Here is a 20,302-nt window from a genome sequence, read left to right as displayed (position 1 = left end):
TGTGTAGCAGTGAATTTCTATACATGCCATTAAAAATTCAGTTTTTTTTTCTACATGGTCATTCATTCAAAATAATAATAATGAAATTATAACCCTTAAACATAAGAAATGTAAAAATCTCTAGTCCAATGGTAAACATTCCCCTAGTTTTTTTCTTATTGCTTAATTTTAGGAAAGTTATGAGAAACACACCATAAAACATTTATAACTGTAAATAATCTTAATCATAACCAGTGGCGCCGACTCCATGGGGCCTGAGGGGGCCCGAGCCCCCTCAAAAATTAGTTATGGGTGTGAGCAAAAAAATATGTCAGGCTTCTTGATTTTCCCCAGAGTGTCCAGATATCAAGATTCGAGTTATTAGGGTTCTAAAATGTTGATCATATGACTTCTAAAATGCTTTAAAAACTTAAAACTCACTACTTATAAAATTTCCCGGAGAAAGATCCCTGGTTTGGGCCTTCCCAATATTTTTTTCTAAGACGGCATCCCTGATCACAACATACACAGGAAAGAATTCGCAACATAATTCTCTATTACCTAATAACAATACATAAATGATTAATCCTGACATCTCTAATCTTCATTTTGAAAAATAACATCACTATAATCCTTAAAAGAATTGACATTGCGATTACTTAAAATCCTTCATGATATTATTAACTATAAATTTGCAAAATTAAATATTATAAAAATATAACAAACCATTTTCAGCAGAACGATGCTCCTTATCATCCTTTGGACAGTAGACTAGCTGCAAAATAAGGGGTCTTCTTGTCACAATACCAGTCCCACGAGGGAGGAATGACCGACCCACTAAACTCTCAATTACCGAACTCTTCCCTGAGCTCTGAAATGGTAAACATCAAATTTCCTTTAAGGTTCACATTCAATTTACCATACAGATACCATAGAATATATTATGATCAACATTGCAGAAATTTCACATATTTGAGGTAATTTTTTTTTCCTTATTAGCAATTAAGGCAAAATAAACCCTTTCCATTGAAGTTAAATCCATGAAGAAACACACAGGCTATTGGGATCAGGGATAAAATTTAAATCAGACCAAATTATGCTCTGTACTGGTTGACCATCCATTCCTCTCCCCCTATGCTTACAAAAACATGGTCATTAAAATGTAGAGTGTAACTGCTGTTGACATTTGAAGCAAGTTAGAAATGATACAGCCTACGCTCTGTTCTTGAAGTACTGCTAAATCAGCTGATTTTGTATTGCTGGAAGCATTGACAGGGTGAAATTAATATTAAAAGACTATAAAAGAAGTTTATCAAAAATCATGCATTAAAACAACCAACTTGCTCAACACCTGGCACACCATCACTTCAGCCTCAATTCTTTATTTGTAATTTATGGATTTAAACTTTGTTAAATGAAAGAAAGGCTTTAAAAAATTCGTGTATATAATTGCAAAATTTTTCTGTGACCCACTAAGATCTTAGACAGGTGGGGGTGTTCAGGGTATTCCAAGGACACTTTCATTCATTCTTCATAAATAATTTGAAAACTTTAATTATAGCAAAACAAAGACAGCAAACAATATATATGTAGATGAAATTTACAACTAAAAATATGTTTATTAATTTTTTTTGCAAGATGGATTACTTAAAAATAACAGAGATTGCTATATTTTTAAATAAATGACTTAAATGGTATCAGATGATTTTTCATGTACAATAAACTAAAAACAAACACACAACTATGGTACAAATTGAAGGAAAATATGAAAAAAAGTAATGAGAGCACTGAATAGGAATTCGTGGAATCCTTATTCAAATCCAGCTCAAGGCAAACAATTACATATTTCTCTGACACATTTTTGAAGTTGAAGTGTATAAATGTGAGTCCTTTAAGGCTAGTCCGAACTAATCAGAAGTTATTTCCAATGATTTCTCGTCATCAAACATCATTGTGCTCAAATTCAGGTCTATGCTTGAAAGTGTGGCACTATTTCTACACACATATTACCCTGTGATATTTCATTTCCCATAATACTATGTTAACTCTATATAATGCGCAAAATTATTTCAACAAACTTTTAATATGAAAAGCATTGCAATAGATAATTGCCATTATAATATTTGCATCAACTATTTGGTTTCATCTCAACCCATGAATCAAAATATCCAACCCAGCATGACTTGAAACTTAAAATCTTGATTTGTCCATCCCCACATCATAAAAGTAAATTATGCTTACACACACTAAATAAGATCCATCCTATAGATAACGCAGGAATGAGCTCTACCGCCTCTGTAGATAGGTGAACCTAACAGGGTTCTCAAATGGCCGTAAAATTTGACACCACTCGGCTCTATGAAGGGTCCCAGGTTACAACCCAGGGTCACCTTAGCGAGGTCTACAGCCTTGTGAAGGTGTCCATTTGGGGGTGTGCTTGTATCTGTGGTAGTCTATCTAATGATTTGATCGGTGGATCATTCTTCCTCATAGAATGGTCCTCCAAGATTGTTAGAACATTAATTGCGTAAGCTTGGTTTCGTTAGTAGTAGGACCTGCCCGCCTCTGTGACGGTGCGGGATTCCTCATCCCCTCCATTCCTTCCCTATCCCCTCCCAGGAGGTGTTGTCAGGCTCCCATCGCGGCGGCGCCTCCTTCCTTTCTCCGTCCAGTCCTCCCCCTTCTGTGGTGCAGAGGTGATAAGCTAACGCTTCAGACCTCGGTCCAGGAATGTAACCCGCGAGCCCGCCCTAGGGTTTCGTATCCACTGTCTGTGGTAGTCCCTGGCATTGGAGTAATACCCGTAAACTGCCACAGGAGGGTGTTCTGGTTAAGTTCTTTGTGTTTTTGAAAAGTGGTGTCAAATTTTACGGCCATTTGAGAACCCCGTTTGATTCACCTACCAAGACCCATCCTATTTCAAAAACCCTAATTTGCAAATAATTCTGACACCAAATAGCTTAACGCATAACTAAAACAATCACATCTAATCTAAATCCTAACGAGGGCATTGATATCATAAACAAGCCATTCAAAAAATACACCATGTGAATAATACTGGGGAACATATGTATCTTAGTGAAAACGAAAAGCGCATGAAAAAGAAAAATGGTCAATTATGGAGATAACAGCAGAATAGGCGTGAGAGAAGAAAGATTTCCTCTCTTTCGTGAGAGAAGAGAGGCTCTCATCTTTCTAGCAAACAAGTAATCTATCTTCCTCTGATTTTTGTTGGCATTGAAGGAGCAGGTGGGTATGAGTGATAGCACATAAAATTCCATATTGTAACAACACGAGGTCGCGGGTGATTGCGAGAGCAAGGGCACGAGCGGTAAATAAGGGTTGGAAGGAGACGGAACCCGTGCGCGGTAAAGTTTACCTAGCCAAGGCCGGCGTAAGCGAGGAAGGCGGAAAGGAAATCAGCTGTGCGACAGGCAATGGAGGGGAAGGGAGAAGAGAGTGAGGCGATGGAGGGGAAGAAGGAGACCGGTTGCCGCAACGAGGAGAGGAGTTCGCTCTCTCAACCGCTGACTGCCGAGGAGTAAGGAGGTCGGTGGCATGCTATGCCGGCTGCTAGACAAACAGGCGGCGAGACGACCGGGCAGTACCCACAACCAACTTCACGGTTCCTCCAGAGACCTCAGCCGGGGTCACCTCACCTGTAACAGCCTGGGGCCTCCCAAACTCCAGCCAATACCATCGGACCTTCCAGCCTACGTTGGTAAACTCTATCGCACTGGGTCATTGAAAAGTGATTACAGAACTGGGGTGAAGCATGGGTTTTCCGTCCTTTAAACTTTGTTGGGTCGCAATGGCACTTTGCTTATGTTTCCGTGCTTTAGCTCTCGTAATCACCCGCAACCGAGCTCAGCCCTATAATTTGGTTAGTTTTGTTCAATTGGGGGATTATTTGTGGCATTGTTTCTTTTTGTTGTTACGTATGATATCTGTTGGATCAATAAATGGTTATGCTAAAACTTGTCTTGTGCATCCGCTCCTATTCCTACCACGTGCTCCAAGAGAACCTATTTCACGGCCCACCGCCAGCCATGCTAGCCCGGCATACTAGTTGTAGTTTATTGTACCGGAGGGAACGTGCCCGTACGGTTACAATATAGTGACTTGATCTTGGGCATACCAACATAGTTCCTAGGCCAAAGCCAGAACTGAACAATATAATGTTCACAACTGACTTCTATGAATTTAGAGTGACCTTATCCTCTCCAAACAATAAAATCCACAGAAAACGATTATGTGGCAAATGGAATGATTCAGTCAGGTAATGCAAATTCTGAGGACCAACAGATGAATACTGGTCAAGGTAAATTATTTTTCCCTAGCTGACTACTTGCACTTAGAGTGCACTTGCCAATGAAACCATACAGATATGCTGCTGACTAGCTGGCCCATAGCTATTTCCCTAAATTAGAGCCTGGCACAGTTCTGTGGATCCAGGCTTGAATCCCAGCCTATGCAAATGATTTTTGCCAAACAATTTTTGACTGCATATAATACCAAATAATGTGAAAATAAAATTACAGTACCAATGGAACAGTTTAAAGATATGGCAAGCACCATCATTAACTGTCCGTATAAACTCTGTTGCGCAAGACGGAGTGAAAAATGACAAAAAAAGGCTTTTTTTTTTAACTCCACTCTGTTTCTTACCAAGTACACAATTAACCCCTACTGGGATGAATGATAAACGTTCGCTCAAATTTCCCTCAAGCATGCACATCAAATAATTTCCATTTCTCACATATAATCTGCCATACATTCCCTAGAACACAAGTGGAAAAGCATTGAAATGATATGAGATGTGGGTGTAAAGAGAGCTCAGATAGGCTTTCAGATACACACATAAAAAATGCAGCCACACGATAGCAAGAACTACAATTTATTTCCCTACCGAGAGGAACAGCAGTTGTGTAATACAAGCATAATATTAGCATCAGTGTTTTACAGTTCCTTACTGCCAACGTTGAAAGAAAATCATAAGAAGTCTGGGGCAATGTAAATCTGTGCCAATTTTCTTGGAGTTTTGTAAGCTAAATGGTGTGTGGCTGTGAGCAAGGGCTGCAATTGGTCAACTGAATGAGATTGCTTTCCCAGAAAACAATGGACACATTACGCCCAACTAAAGATTAGATTGACAATCATCGGCGCATTATAATTCTCTTCATTCAATTGTCATACCACTAAGTCTGAGGTAGAGAGGAAGACTATATGATGTACAATTATCCAACATAGTACCCTCCCACATGAATTTTAACTCTTGCTCCATGACATAAATAGGTATATTAGATAATTTAAACAATTCGGACATTGGACATTCAAGCCATTAACTTTCACAATGTGTAATTAAAAAATCCACAAAGACCGTAGAAACTCGTAATACGGAAATATTTGGTACTGGAAACATTAGCTGATGCTGATGAAAAGTTGACTTATACTTGATGTGACACAACCGATGACTAGAATTGGAATTTGACTGAGAATAATTATGATTTAAGGTGCAACACCAATCTCAAGACCTAACTTTGTCTAGCCGGAGGCTATTATGGCCCTGCAGAATCCTATAAATATCCCAGTTGAATAAATACTTAACACAAAAGACATAAACTAAACATGTTTTTCAACAATGCCAGCTAGAGACAAGACAGCGGAATATGCGTGTTGAGACTATGAGATATTTGCTAAAACAAATACATCCCTTAAATTATATACTACTAACAAATTTTTATAGCTAATTAATGATTAAATATGAAAAACGACTAACCTGAGAGCCAACAACAACAATTTGTGGTAGCTGAATGGCATCGGACCCAACTGTGTTAAAGACATCTTGTAATTTGTTTATCACTGGTATCAAAGCTTCCATCTTATTCTTGTTGATTTAAGATCAATCTTTCAATGCAGGCCAATTATATCGGCACAAATCCCCTGAGGACATTCGGAATTAATTCACGTCCCCAATAATTCAGTGCCGACAACACTCCCAGCGCTTCTACCCATTCATGACAAATGACACCCCATGAGCACATAAGGCGAATATGAAAAATTTTGTAACCGCCGAACATCAGCGACATTTAGAGTATGAAAAATTGCAAATACATGTCTGTTCCCGAGTATTCGTAAAAAATCGGTAGAAGTTCGTCGACTTAATTATCTTTATATTGTAAATTATCTTTATATATATTCATAAACTAATGCTGTGAATGACGAACGATGGATGTCATAACTGGTTCCTCGTGGAAAGAATTAAGATTGCAGACAGGACACTAGATAAAATTTTATTCCTTGAATCAATTAGAAGCTTATTATTTCTTGTAGTTCGTTTTCGTAGCTTGTATTTTCTGCCAGTCTTACGCCATACTCTGTGATTTAGGTTTTTCAATCATTTCCTTGTTATTTTCTTTGCGCGCCAAATTATTTAAAATTTGAATGAATTGCCTTAATTCACCTCGAGAATAAATTACACCAGTTATCAATAACATGACGGAAATGAAGAATAGCTGTACCTTGGATTTTAATAGTGTTTCGTCAGATTTTTTTACGAATCAAGTGAAACACTTGTAACTTTTCACTTGGCTATTGTCGTCCTGACACAATAGGACGTTAAAAACTTTATCAAAAATGTCATATCAATAGGCATCTACCTGAAAAAGCACAGGACCAAATATTTATTCCCAAAGTATACCCTGATTTATATACTTTAAATCAGAGAGAACATATCCAATATAAGCTTAAATACAGTAGTGGAGAAGAGGTGCCTGTTACTTGTACTGTGAATTATATTAAGAATATTTTGAAAATTTATGATGACAAGGCACAGCAAGGACACGAGATCCATGGTTTTTCGCAACCAGTTCCGCTTATCATATTGTTTCTATCACACCATCAGCCCAGATTGCTGCCTTGAACAGGCATATGACAGAGTTAGCTCATCAGAAAGCTGCTCACACTGTCAGCCTGTCCTCAAAAATGGCCATTCTGCTTAGATACCTCCAATAAACTCACCTTACAAGTCAACCCTGCTGATTCTGTTAGCTGGTATCATCAACATTATCATCGAAACGCTAGAAAAAGTTTCCCAGCCTTTAGCCATGCTCTGATTGCAAACCATTTAAGTTACAGATATATAGTAATTGTTACAATCATGTAGCAAAAGGCACATGATAGTTTTGAGGAAGGATTACTAGATTGTTTTGGGCAAACCAATACCTTTAAAAGAATTAAAAGTCAAAAATCTATCAATATTTAAAAAAATATTTTAAAATTTATTGAAAAAGTATAAATACATATACAAAACATGAATTCTCACATAAAACATTGATTAAAAGAAGTAATAAATACTATATGATTGACATGCAAAGTAAAACCTTTTAATCAAGTTGAAGAGCTTTATAGTTACTCCAGAGCCACTTATGGTACAAATTAAGTTTACGATCTTCAGGCTGGACTAATTTCCATTCATTGATGCAAAATATTCTATAAGAGTCATTCCCATACTTTCCAATTCCATGGAGCTCAATTGGGTAGGTCCAATTTTTGTTCAGATATTCCTCTGAAAAGTATTAGAGAAAAATGCACCTATAATATAGAATTGAAATTGGTAAACATATTTGTTAGGTACATATTTACACTAATACTGCGAAATTCAGAAGGCAGCGTATAACCAATAATTTGGCAACATAATGCCCCCAGTCACCAACCTCTATAGCATACAGCAACAACTGATGAGTTTAATTAAGCAATACTTAGCTGATTTTTGACATTGAATAACATAAGGGCTAGTGGATTAGATGGTATCACACAAAAGTAGGTCTTTTAATTATTCATAATTGTATTGGACTTTTCAGTACTGATGAAAATGAAACTAAGTAATGCCCTTTGCCAAATTCCAATCCACTTTGGAGCATAAGAGGAGTACTTAAATTTCCCCAGTTTCTGGGGGTGATGTTAAGTTTTTCAACTTTGGATAAATGACTTCATGACCAAAACAAGAAGTAGTACAGCTGGTACAGATGAAGGCTAACTACAGAACTTTACCCCTAAGCTACACTACTATGTTAAAAATGGTGTTTAAACTTCATGCACTCATCTTTAAATGTCTCATAAAGAAAACTAATCACCTTATTTTTGACTCAAATGCTTACCTGGTGTGTGCATGAGCTTCCAAAATTTTTGACAAGAAATAAGGCGTTTTGGTAGAATTTGATGCATTTCATTGTATTCATGCCTTACTAATAATTTTTAATTGAGTTTTAAAATATAAGTCAGATCGTCTCTTTCACTATTTTTGTGTTTTAATGCATTTAAAATGTATGCAATTTAATGACTACATCAAAATTGAAGGCCTTATTAGACACATTTCATCCCTATTTCTGAATCAAAATTAATTCCTCCAACATTACTACAGGCACAATGTTTCTCAAGGCAACGCTTAAAAATACATACTATGGCAATCAGTTATACTAACAAAAATCACTTTTATCCATTTTAATGCATATCCCTTAGCAGAATGCAGAACTAAGCCATTTATTTTGGTCTATGGTTTGTAGACGACCAGGTCAGTAAAAATAGCTCTTTAGTCATAGACTGGTATGTTCCTTTTTGCTTGTGTGCCCCGCAATGTACATAATTGAGTTAGCACATGGGTTATATCACAGTAGTATATTTGGATTGGAATTTGGCCCTTAATACTGATGGAACTATTGATAAATGAATAGCAAAAAGAAAGAAATAGAATCATTTTTGTATGCATACATTCACCTGACCTAATTAAGTGTCGTCCACCTATTTCACAATTTTCAAGATGATTACTTACTCATTTAAATAAAATTGGATTGAAAATTTTAACAAAGAACTATAGAATTCAAAATGAAATACATGAAATATTATGCACTTTAGTCATGTAAATATTATAGCATCAAAAGATTGTGTGACATCTTATGACATTTTGAATGGATTGGCTTGCAATTCAGATAAATCAACGGCTTAAGGACTTAGACAGTTACCTGAAAATTTAATGATAGTCTGCGCCCTTTTCTTCTGCAATCCAAGAGGCCTGATTAAATTTTCCATCTCATTTATGTCTGCGTGGAGGACAGATTCTGGTGTATTCCATGTATCCAGGAATTTTAAAACAATAGGAACTGCATTTTTACCTAGAGTATGAAATAAGTTTTAACTCTTGGTTATCACTTCTCATAATTTCACGTACCATTACATTGTATGTATCCGAGTCAACCCGACCTCTTCAAATCAACTATTCCCTTCAGCAACTGATTAAAAATGGATTCATTCAGCACGTATGATTTTAGGACATTTGCTTAAAGGCATCGACAAAAATTACCAATTCTTTAAATTAAACAATTGCATAGCTACAAAGTTTTTTTTAAATAGATGGAGACCTCAAAGCGATATTTTTTGGGCCCATTTTTATTCTCCACATTAATTACATTACATAGAAGGTTTCAGAGTTTCACCATTCAAAAAACTAGAATTTTTCAATCTTTAGTAACCCATTTTAAAAATATTGCATTATTTTTTCCATACACCGTATAAGAATATGTCCCTCCAGTTCAGTCACCACAAAACAATATGTATACACAATCTAAAGGTTGAAAGAATTCAAAATAAATTTTCAAACATTGTACATTATTGATTTTTGTGACAGACCAACTTGTAACTTCTTAAAAAAGACATTTGGCAGCCATGAGCCCTGAGTCAGAGCTTGAAACGTCAGCAAAAATAAATTATTTAACTCATTGGGAATTCCAAGAAAAGTTTGCCCACAGATCAACTAATACTTTCTCAAATCAATTTTCGAGTTTTTTCGTCAAATAATGTAACACCCATACCCTTTAAGATTCCTCAAAGCAATGCATGCTAAAGAAATTCTTCATAGACCAAAATATCATTTTTATGTAAATCAACAAGTGTGTAAGGCTGAAATTTTTGAAAGGATTTGTTTGATTGTATCCCACAACTAATTCCTAAAACAATTGAAATCACATAATAAGCTCATTACTTTATATCAATGCAAAGCACTCACACATGTACGTACATGTATGGGTTTTAGGAAAAATGCAGCAAGGTCACCCAGCCTTCTCCTGCCCATTTGAGCAGTGTGCCTCGCCATTTCCACTTTCCTCTCTTTGTCCATCCTGTCTACGGGTTCATTCGTTCCACTTTTCTTCAGCCCGATTAGTAATATGGCGCATTAGAGAGCCAATACGGCGTTAGCTTAATTCAGGCGTACGCAGGGGGAAAAAAGGATCCCAACAGAGTTTGCGCTGCCACCATCGCTTCGCAGGAGAATAGATTCCCTTTCTAACGGTATATAATCCTTGGAATAAGACGAGGGAAATTCAAATACAGTCTTTTTTCAGCCACCAAGGTTGTGATGGTGAATTTGTGCAAGGTCGTGAACGGTTCAGATGTTTTCTATCACATCTAGTTTCTTTAGCAAAACCGAATTAAATAAGGGTTCAAGGATATTTAAGCAAATTAATCGTGATTTAAAAATATGTGAAAAATAGGAACTTTCATAGGATTTTCTCATATATTAAGCATCTGGTAGGTCTCCATTCAGTTTCCATCAGTAATCTGCTAACATGTTGCTAAATTTATTCAATGCGTAGTTCTCAGATAACTTGAAACTGTTACTTGACTTCAATGAAATTTTCTAAGGCTATAGAACTGCGGGCTCTATCCATTCCTACTCCCCATTCCACTTCCATTTTAATTTTTAACGGGGAAACTACTTCCATGCTTATAAATGTTAAAAATATACCATCTTTTGTGTCATTTTCTTTTTAATTTTGTGCACAATATGAATATTTCAATCCAACCAAGATACCTCATTATTTGCCGAAAGTCATCGTTAGACACTTTTGGGCCCAATAGGTGACTCATTTTTTTGGCCTCCAGAAACTGGGAGCTTTGAGCACATGTTAATTTATTGTGATCGGCCATGGTTTTGTTACTGCGTAACATTTTCAAGGTGAGGAGTTAGAGGTAAATTGACCAGTATATACAGCAAAAAAAATGAGGTTGGGTTGGGAAATTTGCGTGTGTTGTTGTTTAGGGGGAGGTGTGAGTTTGGCTCGGACCTTTGTTAGGCATCACTGTAGGTGGGGTGGGCAGAAGGTTGGATGAGTAAGTGGGAAAGTCGAAGAGGGGGGAGCGAGAAGGTAAACAAGGTATGAGTCCCAGTGGCTTAACATTTCCAGCTCTTGCAAACCATCTAATTTCCGTCCTTTCTTCTCAAAGCGAAGAATAGTTGGGGTGATGCCACTATTGTACCCCATGTCTATAAGATGTTTTGCAAAATGTGAATTGTCTTTCCCCTGTCTATGATACATCTGGTGCTCGGCTACTCTGATGGAAAAATCCTCCCTGTTTGTACGTTTTTCCTTCATATCTTTTTTAACGAGAGTAGAAGTGGTCTGATAATGGGTTATATATATATATCGGTTATATCAGTAAAAAGTAATATACCATGTGTTTTAAAACACCAGTAGCGTTTCAAAAGATGTTGTTTGTTGCATTTTAATTGATTGTAAACATACTTAAGAGAAAATTAAAGACAGCATTACAATGAAGAACTACCGATATAGTGAATTTCAGTTTAAGGAAATGTTCATCACTGTCCATAGAATAATTAAAGCAACTCTTTATGACACAACATATCTTGGTAGGCTAATGTGTCCCACCTTCACATAAATGATAAAATCATATGTAAAAAATGTTTAAAGACATAAAAGTCTAATTTCTGTAGCATGCAAGTGTGGTAAAGTGCACGCCAAGAAATATGACAAAATTAATACCATGAATCAACAAAGAGAGCAGAATAACGTGATATAATACAGGAACGGTTAATTGACCACTCGTGGTCATTGTAGGTAAATGCTGGCATTTCTCGTGACCTGAAAATTTCCCCCCTAAAAAAATTCATTTTCTTAATATTTGTTCCAAAATGTCAAAAGTAAAAAAATCTCACCATCATTAATCAGGAAATAATGAAGTTGTGTGCGTAAGAAAAATGCTAATGGTCAATTGACTGCCGCCAGTCATTCTAGAGTTAACAATAACTCGTTTTTAAAAAAGCAAAATTCAAATTTTTAGTGAGAAATTTTCTAAGCCTAAAGTAGTTTGTACAATGATAATCAGAAACATGAGTGGACGCTTCTGCTATAATATTGGAAACAAATTTACGAGCTCACCAGTTACTGAGTGAGAAGAGGTTCAGAGTAGATTGAAGGAATGCGTAGAGGATCAGCATGACAGAAGGAAATGCCGGAGAGATTGAATTTAGAGGCGGAAAGTGCGGAGGAGGAGGATAATCTTGGGTTGGGGATCTTAGACACAGAAATGGACAGAGCCCTTTGTGACATGTAGCCTAAGAAAGGAGTGGGCATGGACAATATCCTTGATGAGCATCTGAAGAATCTAGGGAGGGATGGTAAGAGAAAGTTTTTCTGACTAGAACGAATAATCAATGAGGAGGGATGCTGGGTGAAGGATTCTGTGAAGACAGTCCTAACCCCACCACCAAAAAAGAAGACAGTTGAAGTATGCGAAGATAATAGGACAATTAGCCTAATATTGCATGAGACGGAAGTGGTGCGAGGGACTTTTTTTTAACCTCCGGTGGGTCATGAACTGAAGACAAAGTAATTGATCAAAAATTATTTCATTGCTAAATGTTGAGCACACTTGTGGTATCCTTTCGACATAATTGCCTTGGAGATTGAGGAATTGGTTGTGCCCGTGGACAAGCTTTACTATACCTTCTTCATAGGATGTTGCCGCCAATGACTTCCCTACAAATTTTGCCTTTGCCTTAAGCTCATCGTCCGTTTGAGAATGCTTCCCTCCACTGTCACTTCTTCATTTCAGGTTAAGATGGAAGTCACACGGCACTATGTCCACATTGCATGGTGGGTGATCGAAAATGTCCCATTGAAATTGCTGAAGGAGCAGTTAGGCTGCATCAGAGCTGAGATGACGGGCGTTGTCGAGGACCAGAACACTTCCAGAAGTCAGCACGTCTTCTCTTTTGTTTTGCATGGGAATGGACATAATGCTGCACACTGTTTCATCACACTTTCTAGCCACAGTGCATTAAAAAATTCTCTTTTACTGGCATTAAGGTCAAGACATGCCAATGCTGAGGCCATTCAGCAAGTTTTCTGGCTGTCGATCCGCAGTGCACACTTTGCGGGAGAATCAATTGAGGCAGTGTAGTTAATGAGATTGCCACTAACCTTAAACTAACGACTTAAGGTCAGACATGACTTGAGGGTGCCATACGGGGATGCACAGTTACCCAACCTGCGCAGTATCCGCCTGTCGCTTGCATGGTGTTCTTGATGAGCAACCGGAGGTTGAAAAAAAAACCTCCCTCGTACTTATAATATTGAACAAAAGAATGGAGGGGAGGGATTTGGACAAAGATCAGCTTGGTTTTAGAAAAGGTAAAGCAAATCGTGATGCAATAGCGATAATGAGGTACATGGTGGAGAGGAACATAGAATATGACCAGGACGTATATGCCTGTTTTGTGGATTTTGAAAAAGCATTTCTTTGATAGAGTGAACTGGATCAAGTTAATGGATATTCTCAAGAAAATAGGTGTAAATTGGAGGGATAGGCAACTCATTCTGAGGATATTAAACATATGAATTGAGGCGACAGCTAAAGAGTATTTGGGGGAAGATCAGTTTGGTTTCAGAAAAGGAAAGTCAACTCCCAATGCAATCATGATAATGAGGACCCTAATGGACAGCAACCTAGAATATGACCAGGACGTGTATGACTACTTCATGGATTTTGGAAAAGCATATGATAGAGTGAACTGGGTAAAGTTCATGGATTATTTTGAAGAAAATAGACACAGACTGGATAGTTTGGTGACTCTTCTGCACCCTGTATTTGGCCCAGACTATGCAAGTGAGGGTAGTGGATAGAGAATCTGGGACGGCATGCATTAGATGAGGAGTGAGGCAAGACTGTCCACTATCGCCGTCGCTTTTTAACGTGTACGCTGAGGCAAGGAATGAGTTGAAGGATGGAGTAAAAGTGGAGAGAATGAAGCTTAAATCAGTGAGGTTCACAGATAATAAGGCATTGATTAGCCAGTCAGCAAAGGGGCTACAGGCTCTGGTGGATGCGTTAGAGAAGCACTGTGAGGTGTAAGGCAGGAGAATTAATTACAAAGACCAAGGTTATGCAGTTTTTGTAAAGCATTATGAGCTCGTAAGGAAAAAACACGATCTTGGGAAACTTATGGGTATTCCATCACAAAATTTATTAGGTGAGGAAACTTTCACTGAACCACACAAATTCAAAAAAAAAATAAAACTGGAACATGACCCCGGTTTCAACGTCTTAGCATCAACATCAGGAGGTTGACATGATACCACCCGATTATGATGCTAAGATGTCGAAACCCAGGTCGTGTTCTAGTTTTATTTATGTGGTTCAGTAAAAGTTTCCTCACCTAATAAATTTTATTAAGAGCTAGGAATGTAAGACACAAGGTAAAATGTGGTGGGGATAAACTCGAGCAGGTAGAGCAATTGGGCAGCAAATAAGCGGAAAACGGATACAGTAGTAAGGACATAAGAACGACAATTGCATTAGCAAAGGAGGCGTTTATCAACAGGAAGGAACTTAAAGGCCTGTTTACCCGATACATTAACACGTACGAGTTAATGTACGTTTGCGTGAATGATTTTAGTGGACCGGAACGGAACATGTGCGAATGCATGAACCAAATTAGAACAGGTTCTATTTTCTGTGCATGCATTCGCACAAGTTGGGTGGTTACACGGTGTATTTTGGCGTTCATTCTCGCGTTCATACATTTAGACATTAACCCGTACGTGTTAATGTACCGTGTAAACAGGCCTTTAGAGAGGATTGTTGTGTAAGATTTTAAAGAAATGGTACGTGAAAAGTCTGATCTGGAGTGCAGTGCTCAGAAACATGAACACTTAGGAAGGAGGACGAGAGATGACATTTGAGATGCGGAGAAGGATGGAGAAGATGAAGGGCACAGCGAGAAGGAGGAAGTGCTAGACATGGTGAGTGAGGAGAGCCAGCTTCTAGATGGGATACGGAGGAGACAGAAGGTATGGATGGAGCTAATTCTTAGCAGAAAGGCGATGTTGAAAACAGTGTCAGAGGGTAGAATGCTAAGTAAACGAGGAAGGAATAGAATAGGATTTTTAGATAGGATGAAAGGGGGTAGACTGAATTGAAGAGGGAAGTACATGAAAGGGGGGGGGGGTGCCAGAATGCTTCTTAAGCACTCCATGGAAACCTACCTTAAAGAGTAGCATAGTTTATTAATAATGATATGAAGATAAAAAATGGACAGCACAAAATGACTAAAAATAATAATAAAATAATTTTTAAAAAGAAAAAAGTTTGCAGGCCAAATAGTTTCAATATGCGTCAAAGCTCGATAGTCAATTCAGCACTATTAAACCATAAAACATGTACTTGAGTTCACTTACCCGCTGTTTTGTTCAAAAAGATAGTTGCAACCAACAATTTCCAAGGATGACTGAATAAATTCTCTTGAATTAGATTATAGGGAGACTTAGGAGGGGTCCAAGGAATTCCTTTGGATAGTTTCAGTAAAGGTCCGCTTTGCTGATGACTCTGGAAATAAGTGCTTTTCTTTAAAGCAGTATTAGAGGCTCTTTTTCGAGTAGATACAGTTCTTTCCTCCACCAGTGGGTCTTCGTGAACTCCATGAGACAAATGACCAAGGACATCATAAACATCCCTCTCTAAAGGATATGAAGGAATAATTCCTCCATGGTCCACGCCTGCAACTCCATCGCCATCGCTTCGAGGTTCCCGAGTCTTGTCAGTCGTGGGTAGCATATCCCCTAGGAATAACGTTTAAGGCACCTTTATTCCTCTACATAGAGTAACATATTATTGTATATATATATATATATATTATATATATATATATATATATATATAATTTATATATATAAATATATGTATGTGGCCGATTGAGGAGAACGGACAAAAATAACACTTAGAAAAACACAGAAACACATAAAGAAGGACACTCACAAAAAAGTTTTCAGACGTTTCTGCGGGTTGACCCGCTATCTTGAAAACTTTTTTGTGAGTGTCCTTCTTTATGTGTTTCTGTGTTTTTCTAAGAGTTATTTTTGTCCGTTCTCCTAGATCGGCCACATACATATTATCGCTTAGTGCGCTTTCCTCAAGACATTACATACATATATATAAAAACACTGCCATTAAAATGTTGCACCTGTATCTAAGTACCAAACACTAGAGAATTTTAACTGAAATGCAATCATTAATACTCACCAGCTTCAAGCTACGTAGCTACTTAATAAGGAAGTACTTCATAGATGGTCGGCAGCGAGATGTAAATATTTTTACATATCTTCGCGGTGAAGGCCTTCATGCTTTGCGAGGATGAAGCGTATTAAGACTGATTTCCTTAATAATTATAGACTACAAGTAGCATTTTACGCTGACAGTAAGGTTTAGTAGGAATGTTGATGCAGATTTTGAAATCCTCCAGACTCTCCATTTCCACAGTACTTATATGATTTCACTTTTCGTAACCCGACAATAAAATTGCGAGGCGGCGAGAATTATGTTTTTGTTTAAGATATTGTCAGGATTGTTAGTTCGAAAAGCGGCCACTCAGCGACGCCACTCTCACCTTGGCCTTGGCGCTCATACAAAGAGGTGAAATGTAAAACTTAGCAAATATTTCATAGTATGGACGATTTAGGGGACAACGAGAACGAAACTATTTGTATTTACAGTACATTATGTACATTCGTTCAAATTGATAACGTTTCACTCAGGATGATTTTTTCGAACTAACCCGTCTGTGGGAATATTAAAGAGCAAAATTACTATTTTAACTGAAAACTTAACAAAACACGTAATTAATGGACGCCCCCTATCCTGTGATGGTCCATGTGACTCCATACATCTGTTACGACGCAGGGGGTTTCGGGATAGAGGGGGGATGAAAGGGAGAAATGAGGGGTAATTTATAGAGGAGACAAGAGAGTGGGTACCTAGAGGTAGAGCTCAGAGCGAAATATTCTCATGTAATACTTGAAATTTTCAGTTTAATAATGATATTTTTATTTCTCTTGCATATTATTATTTAGGAACATAATTTCATGCATCTCATTTCCTGGAGGTTTATTTGATCTCTTGGTGATATTTTGAGAAGCTTTGGGAAAAATGAATTGAATTACAAAGGAACTGAACTACCTAAGACACACAGTATGTAGTGGACCGAGGAAAGTCGCATGGAGGTATGGCACACAGAGTTATGGTGCAATAAGAGTGAGTCACACACGGAGTGGGCAAGATCAATTCAAGGTTAAGCTAATTGGTTTAAAATAAGGTCACCCCTACTGTATATAAAATTTAAGCAAAATTTGTCTTGTAACCTCTTAGTAGGCATCTTTGGCAGTGATCAGAATTCTTTATAAGTTTACTTAAGTGCATGTGCTTCCAGTGCTGTGGTCTTACCTGGAGCCCACATTCATTGAAAGACCTTGTCTGGGAAACCAAATAGGATTACCTTCTTAACGAAAGGACAGAACTGTCTTGGGTGACTGATCTCTAAGAGAGAGAGAGCCACTGTGTGTTAGGATGACTGAATATTTCCTTCGTACCAAGAGGAAAAAATTGAGCACAAGGATGAATTGAGAGCGGGTTTGCACGTGTTTTCCGTAGAGCAAAATGTTCAATTGAATACCACTGCTTTGGAATGAAAACTCATGTTCAACACTTATGCCATTAGAGTTAACTTCACCTGTTCATGTCTGTAAAATACCCTCCCAGTGGGACAAAGTCTGCCCTTGGTATGGCTATTAAGACATTTAGATTCACCATCCTTTATAATGGTTTGACAAAAGTGATTAAGTGCATGTTATATTCTGCCCCTTTCCCATTTGAAAACGATTGAATTACCCTGTCATCAGACAGTTTAAGATTCTCCTGTCCAATAATGCTTTCCCAGCCAACTGGAAAATCTGCTATAGTGAGTTTAATTCCTAGTTTAATTACTTAAATTAATTTAATTAGAGGATAAACATATTTTTTTACATGCTAAGGAAGATAATATATTTGATCCAGAAAAAAATTTTCCCAGCACAAAAAAGACAATTCATGACTCAAGTTTATTAGAATATTCTTTAAGAAGTCGACTCTGGGAAAGTTGTTAGAAACTTCACATAGATAATCTCATGTAAGTGAGGAAAATACAAAGTTTGCACTTTAAAGATTGAATTGAGATTAAATGTCATCTGCATTCCGTACGAAAAATATGCGAAAGATATGCTGTGACGAGATGTCACCCGCCGAGGAATTTTGATGAAAAAAAAAATAAAGGTATCAAGAGTGAGGGTTCAGAAACTACAGAATCAATCAACTTACCTGCTGAACGAGAAAGCCCAAAAAAATTATGAAAATAGGCAGATAATAGAGAGAAGGGTAGGAAATCAAGAGCAGGTGAGATTTTAAAGGACTGGCTAGGACAATGATAGTCGAAGATTAAATTTAACAGTAACCTGAGACACTGACAGGATGAAAAATAATTTTAGTGCACCAATTAGTAAGCATATAAGCTCCATCAATTTTCAGCTTCCGAGAGATCAGGGCATTATGATATTTGGCCTAAATTTCTAAATATGACATTTTCTTGAAGTATTCCAAAGTTTGGGAAATGAATATCTATGCATTATATTCATAGATACTATGGAGTCTGGGTGCTGGTTGACTCCTGAACAAAAAAGATGGCGTATGTATGAATCCATGTAAAATAAATTGATTCTTGAGTACTGAGGCTACTAAGTATCATGAATGCTTCTGCGTATTGACAAATGGACCAGAGTTAACAAGGTGGGGTGGATAAATAAATGAATACTGATTCAAGACTTGAGAAAGTATAGCCAATAGAGGTGCAATTTAAGAGTACAGGAATTCCTTAACTTACATACAATTCACACTTTCATATGATATAATTGGGCACCTTTCACTTGACTTTCGAACACTAAATTTGGACTTTCAAACGTTTACGCAATTATTTGAAGTTCCCACGATGTTCACTGCGCATTCCTACATTCAACTGTTTCACATGGCAGTACATATGGACATTATGAATGTGTATGATTGAGGGCAGTGTTGACTCTAATCAAGCAGACTTTTTTTGAGAGACTGCTTTATCAAGAGAATAAGAAACTGTAGTTTAGCCTTCATTGGAGATATTTTTCAAAAAAGTTGACTCGACACCATCAAATGGCTTTCAATAAAATTAAGAAATGAAAGTTCTTACTATGCATAAGTGTTTTTCCCTTTGAGTATTGTTTAATTCGAGTAAGATTCGTACACCTTCAGCAACGATACTGCATTAAATGTCATCTGCATTCCGTACGAAAAATATGCGAAAGATATGCTGTGACGAGATGTCACCCGCCGAGGAATTTTGATGAAAAAAAAAATAAAGGTATCAAGAGTGAGGGTTCAGAAACTACATTTCATTATGCTTCTTAATGTCTTCTAATTTACAGTGGAAATTTTAATTGGAATGTCAACTAAACAGGAAGAGGAAGTTTCACTCTGTACCCAACGGAATTCTTGTTTTTATAACTTATATTTACATTTTCTGCATATTTTCAAAAGAAATTACGTAATGCAAGGAATTTTATTTAATCATTATTAAACATTAGTTAATAAAAATATGACTTCGGCATGAATTTTTACTCTTTTGGAACATAACCCCGAATTAGTATGTAGCTCAATGGTTCGTCTTACGTTCACATTTTCACGGAACGTAATGTGTACAAAAGTCGGCGACTGCCTGTATATTACCATACCATTGTAATTACACACTTATCACTGACACATTGGTCAAGTATATGGATTATTATAAGGGATCAATGAGCTAGAATGTCCACCTAAGAATCATTTGCTTCGCGACAGATAGGTGAATAATCAAGCAAATCTTTAAACAGTAGATAATCGAGAAACTACCATGCCTCAAAAATAAAAATACGAGGAGCTTTTTTAAGGGCTTTATTGCAATATTTTGCAAAACATGAAAAAATTACATACTAAAATTTCAGAACATCATGAGAGGAAAAAAACATTCCATTACAATGGAAAAAATACTGATGGCCTCTCATGTCATAAAATAACCACTATAGCCTAGAAAGAACACATGTGAAAAACCAATGAAAATTTAACTAACGTAACACCGTATGTCAATGCCTTTTTGGTT

General features: G+C 37.1%; 2 protein-coding genes across 4 annotated transcripts in view; both read right to left on the bottom strand.

Annotated features, from left to right (window-relative positions):
- LOC124170636 (dynamin-1-like protein) overlaps positions 1-6,010 on the bottom strand; it is a 56,477-nt gene extending 50,467 nt beyond the window's left edge. For all 3 annotated transcript variants that reach the window (XM_046549495.1, XM_046549497.1, XM_046549496.1), the window contains exons 1-2: positions 5,759-6,010; positions 706-850 (exon numbers count right to left, since the gene is read on the bottom strand). In XM_046549495.1, the coding sequence (XP_046405451.1) occupies positions 706-850; positions 5,759-5,860 (247 nt within the window). In that variant the 5' untranslated portion in view covers positions 5,861-6,010. The remainder of the gene's footprint in view (positions 1-705; positions 851-5,758) is intronic.
- A 1,218-nt stretch (positions 6,011-7,228) lies between these two features.
- On the bottom strand, positions 7,229-16,661 carry LOC124171362 (methyl-CpG-binding domain protein 4-like). The gene is made up of 4 exons (XM_046550528.1): positions 16,354-16,661; positions 15,513-15,893; positions 9,000-9,149; positions 7,229-7,546 (listed from the first exon to the last, which is right to left on the bottom strand). Exons 2-4 carry the CDS (start codon positions 15,886-15,888, stop codon positions 7,365-7,367), a joined length of 708 nt encoding a protein of 235 aa, XP_046406484.1. The 5' UTR covers positions 15,889-15,893; positions 16,354-16,661; the 3' UTR covers positions 7,229-7,364.
- Between the last annotated feature and the right edge of the window lie 3,641 nt (positions 16,662-20,302).

Source organism: Ischnura elegans, chromosome X (genome assembly GCF_921293095.1).
Source record: "Ischnura elegans chromosome X, ioIscEleg1.1, whole genome shotgun sequence".
Classification (NCBI taxonomy): domain Eukaryota; kingdom Metazoa; phylum Arthropoda; class Insecta; order Odonata; family Coenagrionidae; genus Ischnura; species Ischnura elegans.
Note: the sequence above shows the minus strand (reverse complement) of the source record. Positions and strands in the feature narration are given on the sequence as shown.

Bases quoted from the DNA above. Each gene is read 5' to 3' on its own strand.
- LOC124171362 (XM_046550528.1), bottom strand. From the start codon at position 15,888: ATGCTACCCACGACTGACAAGACTCGGGAACCTCGAAGCGATGGCGAT. The intron at 9,150-15,512 runs GTAAGTGAACTC...TTCATACTCTAG, and splicing joins CTTTTTGAACAAAACAGCGG to GTAAAAATGCAGTTCCTATT. The intron at 7,547-8,999 runs GTAACTGTCTAA...AATACTTTTCAG, and splicing joins GACTATCATTAAATTTTCAG to AGGAATATCTGAACAAAAAT.